The sequence below is a fragment of the Pyricularia grisea genome, assembly GCF_004355905.1.
Source record: "Pyricularia grisea strain NI907 chromosome V map unlocalized Pyricularia_grisea_NI907_Scaffold_10, whole genome shotgun sequence".
Taxonomy (NCBI): Eukaryota; Fungi; Ascomycota; class Sordariomycetes; order Magnaporthales; family Pyriculariaceae; genus Pyricularia; species Pyricularia grisea.
In genome coordinates, this window is record NW_022156722.1 from 448,274 (window position 1) to 460,557 (window position 12,284).

Genomic DNA, 12,284 nt, shown 5'->3' on the forward strand with positions numbered 1-12,284 from the left:
ATGTGGACGTGGCGTGGGCGAAAAGAAACCAAGAGGCCTGCCTCATGGGCCAAACCGAACCACGTTATCATTCGAGCACCTTCTCATGTCTTTGCGCCGATGTGATCGGTGGGGCACGTGGTGCTACCTGGGGAGTGGGACAACTAGTTGAAAATGAGGCGCAGGGACTTGTAATTATCAAGGAATGTCCTTGTGGTCAGAAAATACAGTGAATCTCGGACGAATTGCAGTTGACGACAGACAACGTGCCTGCGAGGGTTGGTAAAATAACCTAAAGATCAGCAGAAAAAAGTCCGATCTACTCTAATCTGTAGATCGGAAAAATCGATTTAACAAATCGCCAAATATGATGTTCGATATAAAAGCAAATCGCCGTTTCACTCTTGACAAAAATTTCTATCGATCGATCGATCTGTAAAACATTTACCAAATGCGCGGGTAAGAGGCGGTAAACTAGTTCACGGATAATGCTGATCGAGAATCGGATGGACAAGTAGGGGTAAAACCTACGGCTTTATAACGCTGGTAGCCGTCCGGAGTTAATATTGCCAAAAACAAATGATAGATTTACAAAACTAGGCTAAATCCTAATAGATTGGAATTCGGGATAAATAGTAAGCTGGTGGGAGCATTGAGCTTAATATTCAAATAGATTTATTCATCCAGATGTTTGTTAAAAACTAAGTAATTCTTAAGTACTAATATACCAACCCTAACTCCAGCCAGAGTTACTATATGCTTTAAAATAAAAGTTGGCTAAAAGTGGTCGTGAGCCTTGCGCATTTTTTTCTTGTTAACTTATAACGGCCTGGAGTATGCTCTGTGTAACACGTGGGTTTAATAAGTAGCTTGAAAAGTTTGGGGTAAAGTTCCTCTCTAGGTTTAATTTAAAGCCGAATTCTATTACGCAGTAAGGGTTTATCACGGCCGAACAATTCATATTAAGCCCCTCTACGTTTGCACTCGTATCCCAGACCTTCCACTTAGGCAATTCAAATTGGCTTATATTAAATAAGTTGGTGAGTTTTAAAAGTCTTCTCTTAACCCCCCTAACGCGTCTCGAAGCCTCAAATAGTGGCCTAAAGTAAATAGAGGCTAATAGTCTATGGGAATTCTAAAGGTGCTGTAATTTGACACCGTAATAAAATAACATAAAAGCGAAGTTTAATAATAATTCGCAACTTTTGAACCAAAGTAAAGCTGGCGAGGGTTAGCCATATGTTATTATAATTGTCATTCGTAATTTTGAGCGTAGGTTTAATTGATTAGGGTTTTGCACACAAACTAGTTTATTAACCGCATATAGAACGGTCTTTTTGCAGATATTAGGGCCGTGTATATATTTGGAAGTTTCTGTATTCAATTCAACAGTTGCGAATATTAAAATAAACTAAATTATTATTAGCTACTACGTCTAATATTATATCCAACGTGCAATCCGTACATTTTTCGACTTTTATTTAACTTATTAAAAAGGAGTGAAATTTGGAAAACAGCAAATTTACCGCCCTAAACAGCTAAAACGACAAGTGGGTTTTAGACCTCAAATGGAGAATTCTTTCGTTGGACCTACTGGTATAAACAAAGCTATGAATTGAGCCCCGAAGAGACTATTAGCAGACGGTTATCTGCCATTTCACGGTTTAATCTACTCGTACACGTGATCCCCGATCCGGATAAACTTTAAAGTCTTGAAACTACCTTGTAACCTCCTTAAATGCCTACCAAATGTTCTTCAGGCTCGACTGGGCAACCCTATCCTCGTTGATTCACACACGCAGTAGCTCCAGAATCACCTCCATTTCGGGATTGGAACATCCAAATCTGGTCTCCAACTCCCGCAGAATATCCCGGGTATGGTTATGCAAGCTTTCCAAAACAAGCCTGGTGTTATCGATCGCGCCGGATTTGTGGAGGATCTCGAGCACCAACTCCTTCTGCTCCAAAGTCATCTTTCCTGAGCCTTTCCTGTAGGAAAGCAGGTTAGCCAGCTGCAGGTTCTCGGGCTTTTGCTGCAGTGCGTATATAAGAATAATGGAGTATTTTCCCTCGTCGAGGTCCTCGCAAAAGCCTTTTGTTTTTGCATACTGTTGTCGATATTGTTAACGTTGGCTCCTTTGCTTTTGGGCAAACAGCTTTTTTGAGGGTGTACCTACGTCACCGGCCAGGTTTTTGTAATCGTCCCTAATTTGAAAATAGCGCCCAAGAAGCATCAGGAACTTTTGCAAAGTGACCATTGTTTGCGGCGATACGCAGGACCGGCCGTCAAACAACAAAATAGCCGCAATCACGAACAATTGACTCGTTTCTGACAAGATTAGCTTGGAGCTCTGTTGGGTGCAGCATAGAGGGTAGGGAGACCTACTGTTTTCAACCATACGATAGTATTCCTCGAGAGTGGGTGCGCGGATGTTATGAGTCCAGAAGAGATCCATTGCTTGTCCTTGAAACATTTGCAGGATTTTCTCTGGAGGCAAATATTGTTTAAAATCCCTGTCAAGAAAAACAGCTCAGGTGGGCCTCAAACTTACCTGTTACCGCGCAAGCACATTCTGGACTTGCAAAGCGTCCTATGTCGTGAATAGATTTTACCATTGCGTAGCTCGATGAGTTTATAGTCTGTGCTGTTCCGAACACGGTATGGGCCGCGGGCTTGCCGCGTCTCAAAGGCGAGTGGTCCTGGACATCGTCCATCCTGAATGGCTTGTTAGTAATGTGAAGCTCCCTGCGCTCCATTCAAGGGCGAGCTTACAAAAGCGATGCGTTATGCAGCAGGTTCACCACCTGCTTGACATCGGCTACCAAATCCATTGGCCTACGCGCCCAGTTCTGGAGCGCGTCGAGTAGCTTTTCGCGTACCCCTTTCGAGGGAAGTGATGCAATGTACTTCAAAGGAGCTTCGAGCACCTCTCTCTATAATGTACCATTTCAGCTAAAATCCCACGGCCTGAACCCTGAACCCAGCCCAAGAAATAGAATAAAAGAAGAGAGAAGAAATAGACTGACCTCGAAGCAGAAGGGGTTTTGGAGTTCATGATCCCGACTGTACTCGGTTTCTGGAGTTCGCGGGTCCGATAACAATAGCAAATTCCCGGCGGTGCTACGGCTTTGATTCGATCCAGCCGACTGCTCGGAAACTGGAGAGCCAACAGAAGAAGCCGGGCCTCGGGAATCATCCGAGGCAGGAACGCCGTGATGCATCCACTCCAGCTGCTGTTTGTTAAAAGAGATATCTGGATTGTACCTTGGGCAGCTAAGGCTCCAGACAACGTTGCCCGAAATGCTGTACTGCATTGCATTTATATATTTGCGCAGATCCTTAGAGAGCGAATCGTTGTCCTTGGAGGCGCGAACAACTTGCAGGTACTTGGCTACGTTCTCCTTGATCAGTCTGCGGCAAATCTGCTCTGCACCATCAACATCCGTTTTGTGCTCCTGCATGAGTACCCATAGGGCGTTAATCACATGGCCGCGCCCTTGCTTCTCGGCAGCATCTCTCTCCTTGGGCCATGACCAGAGGTCATTCTGCAGGCCAACGGCGATCCAGGCTGGGGCCATCAACTCGCGGCAGAGATCCATCTCGCTCTCTGGGATGCAGAGACCGAGACCAAAGGTAACAACGCCATACCAGAACCTGTGATTTTGTCAGTCCGTATAAAAGAACAGACAGGGCTGGCTGAGCCAGGCGAATCCGTTGCTTACATTTCTCCAACGTCCATGATGCGGTACGGGATGTAATCGTCCATTTTGCAGAAGCGAGTGTTGTGTCTCCGGCTGGACCCTACTTCTAGGAAGCGTGCCCACGCCTTCAACGTGTTCTTGGCACATACCGGATCGATGGCCATCATCTCCAGAAACAACTGAGACTGCATTTTCTTTTTGCCCATATTTGATGACTCTTGCTTTGCTAGATCAATGCCTCCATCATGGGCTGCCTCGAGAAACGCATTCATCATGTCATTGTTTTCTACCTCGCCCTGCCCCCGCTTAAGTCAGTCCTAGCACTAAAAATTGCAAGAAGGGCTGGCTTACCTTTCCAAAACTGACACTGTCCGTAACATCTGCAAAAGAAAAAAAAGTCAGTCAGCCCACCCTCATACACAAGCCAAGGTTGCGATACTGACCATCATGAAGGAATGCGAATTCGTTGGCATAGGATATAACCTCGAGCCTTTCCGGCAGACACTCGGGCACAGTAACAGATATAAAACTGTGCTCTGGCCCCAGTGTTCCGCGATATTCGAAGCACGGGCCGACAAGCCTGTTCCAGTCTTGTTGCGCGCGTATTGCACCTCGGTCTTCAAGAAATGTATACTTGCTCTTTCGCACCTCGATACCGACACATAGCTGTTGAGTCTCGTAAGTCGAGGCATCTAGAGCTTCAGAATGAACAAACATGGTGAAATCTAGCAAGTGTACAGTCAGGCTATGCGTGATGTCTTGTCAAAGTGGTTTGGCTATCAAAAGGTGAGAGTGCCGAGACCTCAGATGTTATCGTTCAGGGAAGCCTTATTTAACAAATTACGTACGCTGGTGACTCGTTGTTTCACACGAGAAACAACTAGTCCGCTGCACAAAGGGACCATATCTGACTCGCCCACGATGTATGGCAGGCAATATTGAGCGTCAATCGCGGATTGCCAGATATGTATGTATGTATTTCCTGACTTGTTTTCCAGGTTCGGCGCATATTTATCGGCCGAATAGAAGATAGTTTAGACTATCAAAGGGTCCCTTGCTCCTGTTCAATTTCCGCGAACTAACTACTTTGGTAAGAGGGGTAAAGATAGTGCCCCTTGACGTGTTTATAATGGGTACCAGAGTTTTTATCTAAACCAAATTTGGTAGCGATTGCAGGGCAAAAAAAACCAACGGTACTTGGTAGAATCGACTAGAAAATTAAAGCTATTAACAACAATATTCATAATAATAATTGTTAATTGAAATCGTACAATCGCTGCGATCGTTAAAAGTATAATAACAAAATTTCGGTATTTTAATTTCCATTTCTATAATTATTTACACAATTATATAAATCGGTTGAAGTTTCTTTACGTGTCCTGAGGTAACCTCGTTACGCACCTGACTTACCTACTCGCATCTCTGCCCATAAACTAATAACTAATAAAAATAATAATACTAAATAACCTTTAAAACGGGATTTGCATCCCGTTATTTAAATGCCAACCAAAACTTTTACTATTTAATAACCAGTTTTTCCAGCAAAGAAATAAACCATTAATATCTCCCAGGTTTCCTAAATTCGCTTCCGTAATTTTATATAAATATGTTTTCAAAAGATATATTTGGTTTGAATACAATCCTTTATCCTATCCCACACATCGTTATTGGGACTTAGGTCCAGAGAAAAGGGTGGTTATATTAACTTTTATATATATAGTAAATCCATGTATTCTTATATATTTACGCATTAATAACCTGAGGCGCTATCATGCATTAAAATTAACGGTATTTGTTTCAATTTTGCATTTTGCAGATAGTTCCAAATAATAGGGACTATTCGATTGCAATACGTATTACTATCGATTTTGCCCCAGGTTCTTTCACAAAATACACCCGGCTGTTTGTAGACCTAGCGTCTACCGTGTGAACAGGGTAGTAGGAACTAACCAAATAAGGTGAAAGATAATAATGTTATTCGCTATATTTAATTGCTTATATTTTCCAAGTAACGGTTAGGGGATTGGTGTTAACGATTCGATCCCCTTTTTGATGGAATCAAAAATGGATCCGGTGCTCGATTAACTCGGCATCCGCATCGCGCTAACCCCTTTCACCATTAGTTTAGTTAATTAAACTACAGAGCCTCCGTCCCGGCGATTCTAGCCAGGTTTACTTGACCAAATATCCGGGCCTAAGTGCGACTACAAATGCCGTTCCAACAGCGGCCTTTTACCCGTTTATCCCCCCTCACCCGAAAAAAAAGAAAAGAAAATCAACCATAAACCCCAAAACAGCCAGTTTTGTTTTTCATGATTTTTCCAGTAAACATGTTGGATGGAACGGAAGTACTGTTGTTTAAATGATTTTTCTTTCCCCAAAACAGCATAATTTTATAGAAAGTGCTAGAACAGGTTACCTAACCAGGGAAACGAATATTAGGGCAACCACCAGGCTAAATACCTAATACCAGTAGAATAAGCAAATAATTTAGGTAATGAGCCCCTGTCGTCACGTTAACATTAAGGGTTGTGAACACGTACATTTGAATTGGCCCGCAATTTTTAACCTTGGTTAAACTTAACCAGAGTCAGCTCTGTTATAACGGTCGCGATTTGACACCAACTGCCGGCGCATTTACAGCCTCGCCGTCAAGCACCATAACTTGACAAGTTTTGGTTGTGCTAAGTTTGAGTTGCCTTGCCGGTGCGCAGAACCAAACTCAAAGAACAAATTTGGAGGTTAATAATGACCTTATTCTTTCGATTCTTCCCTTCGCTCCTCGTTCAAAGATGCTTTTTTTTCCTCAGGGGCTAATTTTCGGCAGAAAAAAAATCAGCCGATACGCTGGCTAACTTTACTGACTAGAGTTACTCTGATAGCAAGTCTCGGAAAGCTAGCTGAGCCTCATTTTTGCTGCTGCAAAATAATGCTGCAATTGCAACCGATCATACCGCATTTCTCGCGCCGACAGCATCTTCCTTCCTACTCAAGCGTCTGATCAGGCTCAGGAAACTGGATTGATCAGGAAATCAAGTCCTAAAAGATTCATGTGATGACCAATGATGGTACATCTTTTGGGAATCCACATATTCGCAGACGTCGAAATATAAGATACCAGAATTCCTTTTTTTTCGCAAGAGCGGACATTCGCACACAGAATTCCCTAAACAGAAAATATTCCTAAATATTGATCGAATAGCTGTTCGCGTTCTCTAACCTGCTGGTTTTATTTTTGACCCAACTCCCCCCTCTTATCATTTTTAGACTACCATGCCCGCTATGGAATCTACACCTCGCATTATTCATCTTGCCGCTGAGATTCACCAACGAGCAGCGGAACTCCAAAATGTCCTCGATGCGAAAGGGTTCCCGACGCCCTCTTTCGATGAAGATTCTCCTACTCGGCTGCCCGACGAGGCCAGCGAAGCCCAAGATGCCATTTTAGACGCAGCCGCAGAGCTGTATGACCTCTTGCTGGAACCAACGACGCTGATTCTGAAGAATAGCGCGGTAAGTCTGGAAAGCCTGGAATACGGCTTCCCACCAAGTTCCGAAACGGCTAATAACAATTTCCCGCCGTCTTGTAGAACAACAACGTTGGCAGCCTCGGCTTCATTGCCCGCTTCAATATTCCAGGGATGGTGCCCCTGGGCGGCCAAATGTCGTTTGCCGAGATCGCCAAAAGGACAGGCTTTGCCGAAGGTATCGTTGCTCGCTTTATGCGGGACGCTGTGTGCAGACACATATTCTGCGAAACGGAGACTGGTTTCATTCGGCACACCAAGACCTCGAAAGCCCTCCGCGAGCCGTGGTTTCTCGGCTTTTTGAAGGCTGGGGCCGAGGAGGGATGGGGAACAATGTCAAAGGTGAGATGGCGCTTGGGTGCGAGGTCGAGCTTCAGGAATTCGTGGGGCAATGCTGATGTTTGCTGCCTGTAAAGGTTGTAGATGCTTTGCAGAAGTGGCCCGACTGCCAAGAGCCGGAACAGACGGTAAGACTTCCGGCCCAAGTCGAACCATTGTCAAAAATGGGTATGGAATCATCGGGCTGACATGTCTCGACACTAGGCATTCAATTTAGTCCACAAGACAGAGGGCTCCTACTTCAGCAACGTAGCCAAGGACCAGGAAAGAGCGGCTCGGTTCAGCGCCGGCATGAAAATCCAATGGGAGTTTCCCGGCTACAAGCTCGACTACCTGTTTGAGGACTACGACTGGTCCAGCCTCGGCCATGTGCAGGTAATCGACCTGGGAGGCTTCAGGGGCCGCATCTCGCTGGCGCTCGCTCAACGATTTCCCAACCTGAGCATGCTCGTCCAGGACATGGGCATGAACAAGGAGGAGGCGCACGCGGCGGTGCCCGCCGAGCTCAAGAGTCGCGTCAAGTTCATGACGCACGACATGTTTGACGAGCAGACCGTCGCCGCCGACGTGTACTTCATCCGCCAGGTCCTCCACGACTGGCCCGACAAGTACAACATCAAAGTCCTCAGGGCGCAGATTCCGAAGCTCAAGCCAGGCTCCAGGATCCTGCTAAACGAGAGCCTTTTACCCGAGAAGCCGGGCTCGTCGCTGCCCCTTTGGAAGGAAAGAGACCTAAGGCAAGCATTCTGAAATAATTTTGCATGACACACACCCCAACGAGACTTGATTTTGCATGGACTAATAATTCCAACTTGCCAACCAGAACCATGGATATGGGTCTCATAGCCACCATGAATGGCCGGGAAAGGACCCTCAACGAGTGGAAGGCCATGATCAAAGAAGCGGATCCCAGGTTCCTCTTGACAAAAGTGTCTCAGTCTCCGGGCTCCATGTTGGCCATGTTTGAGATTGTGTGGACCCCATGAGCTAAAGCTTTCCTCCTTAGGGTTTTAATTCGCGTTTGTTTATGTTCTAAGCTACTTTGCTACGTTGTTTTACTTATAGTAGTAGTAGTAGTAATAGTATTATTTAACGCCGGGCTCGGCCCGGCTCATTAGCCGGCCGTTAGCAACCTCCCGAGGGGTATCTCGGCGCGCTTTCTATTTTCTCTATTTACACAGCGGAAAACAAGGGCATAGAAGCGAATCGAGCCTGACCGGGTTCGTGCCCGGTCCTGCTTACAGGTTTGTTCACTGACGCGACCCCGTGCCTTCAGGCGCACGGAGGGTTCGTCTGACGGCAGTTGACGGCTCTTCATCGAGAGGGGCCTGTGTCCAAACAGCGGAGCTGTCGGTCGTTTGTAGCCATGGAGACGAAGTTCCCAACAAGTGTGGGTTCGACGGCACAGGCGGGTGGTTGTTATCGATAGCCAGCCGGGTTATTTTTGCCACAGGTAAGCGGGGAAAAGGTGGAGGGAACAGGATTCGAACTTACGTTACTTAAGTAACAGCTATGGCGTTTAACTATTGCGCCATTCCCCCCGACAGGACAATACCCTGGACATTTTTTGGCCCAGCACCATATTTCCATCGCAACACGCGTTTTTTCCACCATTAACCATGGAATCATTAAATCGTGAAGCGCAAATTATTTTTGCGCTAAATGAACTTCGATTAAATAAGAAAGCAAGTATTAGGAAGGTTGCATTTATTTATAATGTGCCCAAATTAACGCTTTATACCAGAATGAAAGGCGTTATTTTTTTGGCCAACCGTCGGCCCAGCTCGCAAAAGTTGACAGGAAGCGAAGAGGAGGTGATTGTACAATATATATTGGACCTGGATTCCCGAGGGTTTCCGCCCCAGATCGCCGATGTGGCCGCAATGGCCGACCAAATCCTCGCTGCGCGGAACGCGCGACAGGTCGGGACTCGTTGGGCGATTTCCCGGCCAAGCCAATAATAGCGCCATAGTTTTCGGGGTTAACAGCTTTCGTTTTAACAGAATTTAGCAGGCTTATTAATAGCCTTTTCTGTACCTCCATGCGTTGCCAAAACTGGCAAGCCAGGCCCCACGCCAACAAACGTTTCTGCAGAGTTCGGGGGTGTCCACAGGGACGGGGATAGTGTTTCCTGCGTTCCTAAGCTTATGCCTGTCGAAGAAAACAAAACCTGCAAGTTAGGGTAAAAATTCAATGAAGAGGCGAAATACGGCACGGCCTTTTTTATACGCACCAGCTTTGGCCGATTCCTCCCTAAATCCATTGTCGCTTGCGTTCTCCGTGTCGCCTCTGGCCATAGGATACAGTGGCGCTAAAGGTGGTAAGGGCGCTATCATTATCGAGGTTTGCAAAATCTTGGGCTTTAACGGCCTGGGGTTGATTCCATCGAATTTTAAACTATGCCTCTGCTTAAATATTTCCAGTCTCGTTGTGAATCTGATTATTTTCGTCAATTTGAAGTGCTTCAACCGAATAATTTTCTGTTTCGGCCGCCATTTTGTTCAACAACAAACAGCTTATGAGCTGTGGTGCTTTACAAAATTTCACCAAATGTGACGGACGATTTTCGCTGCCCCAATACCGTTCCACCTAAAACATATAGCAATCCAGAAGAGTAGAAAGGATTGCAAATTGTGGTACAGTTAGCAACCAGCCATCCGCAATCCGCCGTCCGCCATCCGCATGTTGGCATGTGGCAGAGTGGCAGAGTGGCAGAGTGGCAGAGTGGCAGAGTGGCAAAGTGGCAGAATTGTTGGTCAGGCTACGATGTCCAAATATCACAAAGATATCGTAAGGACTATTAATGCAGGTGTTTTAAGATTTTTGCCTGGAATTTAAATGTATTTCCAATAAATATACAAATAATTTGTACAAACAAACTTCCATTCGTATTATTGTCTTCGAAGTTGCGCAAGTTTGCAAGAAATCCCCCCCCCCCCCAAATGCTCCAAACAAAAATAAAAATAAAAAGAGGAAGAAAACACACACATACAATTAGCTTTTTTATACAATCCATAATTTTTTAGCCCGCTTTTAAAATTCGGCATACGTGTTTGCTTTACGTTTAATATCCCCAAACAAAGTTAAAGAGTTTGGCGGCGGAGGATTCGGCAGTGGCGGGAAAAACTAATCTGCGTTTCCAGAATTTGAAGGTACCGGAGCCGGGAGGAAAAGGCCATATCCAGGGTTTTGTTCGTCGATATCGTTTTGTTTAATATGGATAATGCCTTTTTGCTTGGAAATTGACAAAAAGTTAAGGGCTGTTTCGAAATAAAATTGCTTGCCATTACGTTTTATGTATATAGCGATATTGGCGTTGTTGACTAGTTTTACCAGGGCATTCGCTTTTTTAAAAATGCTAGTGACGCGCGTGTTAAAGCTGCGTTCTGGGTTCTTTGTCTGTGTGTAAGGTCGGCTGGCTGGGAAATTCATTGTGCGATGGGGTGGGTATTTGAGGGTATAATTAATTAATGTACGGGGTAAAAGTTGGGAGTTTGGTTGTTTATATATAGCGTTTAAAAATACAATATGTAGTAAAATAGGGCGTTTAACCGCCGCGTGAAATTTTTATTTTTGTTTGAAACGTGCAATTACGCGCCCGCCTATCTATCGGCATTTGTTCCTCATTATTATTTTAATAAAACGGGTTTTCCAGTATTAGTCGTTCCAATTCTTTTCCACGTATTGGAGGCCCCGGCCATTGGTTTTCCCGGCTGTTAAACGTACCCAAAAGCTTGACTGATATATTGTTACCGAGTGCCCGTAGCCGCAAGCAAAACGAAATCCAGGAACCTTCGCTGAAGTACATGTTTTCCAATGTCAATTGTTCCAGCGAGCTGTGACGCGCAACAAAACTCAACAAATCATGTTTAGAAACCGAAAATCTATGGAGACTTACCCGTTTTAGCCTGCTCCAGTGAAACTTTGGTAGCCGTAGTCGGCCTTTTCGCCAGTGGGCTGACCGGAGTGAAAGATGTTCGAGATTGTAGAAAAAGGTTAAATATTGTGGTTGTGATTTGTTAAGGGCGTTAATGTGGAGCGACGTGATGCTGGTGATATCCCTGTCGATTTTAACGTTATAAGCGTCCAAAATTCCCGTAATTTTTAGTTTTTGTATTTTGTTCGATTTACCAATTGTATATAGTATTGACGTGAGTGCATTACCGACAGGGTAAAACGGACATAAAATCCTCGTATTTTCGGGAAAGTATCCTTTGAGGTAAATATGAGATAACTCAATGGTTTGTATCGACGGAAGGGATCGGAACAGGTTGCGCAAATAAACATCCGAGCTCGAACTGTTTTTAGGGCTTTTCCAACTTTTATGGTATATGGTAAGTTTTTGTGTTTGTTCTAACGAACCGAAAGGGGATTGCGCGATGTTTTGGATTGCATGCGGGCAAACGTCGCTAATGGATATTTTCTTGGTTAAAAGTGGAAATCCCAAACAAGCGAATCGCCTGTGGACGAACCGATATAGTTTTACCTTTCGAACAGAAAGGAAGGCCAAAATTGAAAGCAGCAGCTCGGAAGGAAGGGAAAGAAACATTTTGGAAAATACCCCAGGTTAAATATACGATAATAAATCGCCATGTTAATATAAAAGTTAAATAAGATGCGAAGGCCCGAAATGTTATTACACTATTATATATAATTTATTACCGAATTGCAAAACCTGGTTTTGGTCCAGGAACGTTAAAAATAACCCGAAAACAATTTCCCCAAAAGTTCGGCTGT

The 12,284-nt window shown here is 44.7% G+C and overlaps 4 protein-coding genes across 4 annotated transcripts; 1 reads left to right on the plus strand and 3 right to left on the minus strand.

Moving 5' to 3' along the window:
* Window positions 1-1,769: 1,769 nt before the first annotated feature.
* PgNI_11659 (uncharacterized protein) lies at window positions 1,770-4,398 on the minus strand (the record flags this gene model as incomplete). The annotated part of the gene is made up of 9 exons (XM_031131624.1): window positions 1,770-2,087; window positions 2,157-2,308; window positions 2,366-2,467; window positions 2,532-2,695; window positions 2,753-2,913; window positions 3,007-3,634; window positions 3,703-3,977; window positions 4,033-4,061; window positions 4,125-4,398. The coding sequence occupies 9 exons, from the start codon at window positions 4,396-4,398 to the stop codon at window positions 1,770-1,772; spliced, it is 2,103 nt and encodes a 700-aa protein (XP_030976533.1).
* A 2,556-nt stretch (window positions 4,399-6,954) lies between these two features.
* On the plus strand, window positions 6,955-8,533 carry PgNI_11660 (uncharacterized protein; the record flags this gene model as incomplete). The annotated part of the gene is made up of 5 exons (XM_031131625.1): window positions 6,955-7,194; window positions 7,272-7,550; window positions 7,625-7,675; window positions 7,752-8,251; window positions 8,371-8,533. The coding sequence occupies 5 exons, from the start codon at window positions 6,955-6,957 to the stop codon at window positions 8,531-8,533; spliced, it is 1,233 nt and encodes a 410-aa protein (XP_030976439.1).
* A 264-nt stretch (window positions 8,534-8,797) lies between these two features.
* Window positions 8,798-9,037, minus strand: PgNI_11661 (uncharacterized protein; the record flags this gene model as incomplete). The annotated part of the gene is made up of 1 exon (XM_031131626.1): window positions 8,798-9,037. A coding segment is annotated over one exon (240 nt), but the record flags the coding sequence as incomplete, so codon positions are not given.
* A 2,144-nt stretch (window positions 9,038-11,181) lies between these two features.
* Window positions 11,182-12,096, minus strand: PgNI_11662 (uncharacterized protein; the record flags this gene model as incomplete). The annotated part of the gene is made up of 2 exons (XM_031131627.1): window positions 11,182-11,869; window positions 12,020-12,096. The coding sequence occupies 2 exons, from the start codon at window positions 12,094-12,096 to the stop codon at window positions 11,182-11,184; spliced, it is 765 nt and encodes a 254-aa protein (XP_030976449.1).
* Between the last annotated feature and the right edge of the window lie 188 nt (window positions 12,097-12,284).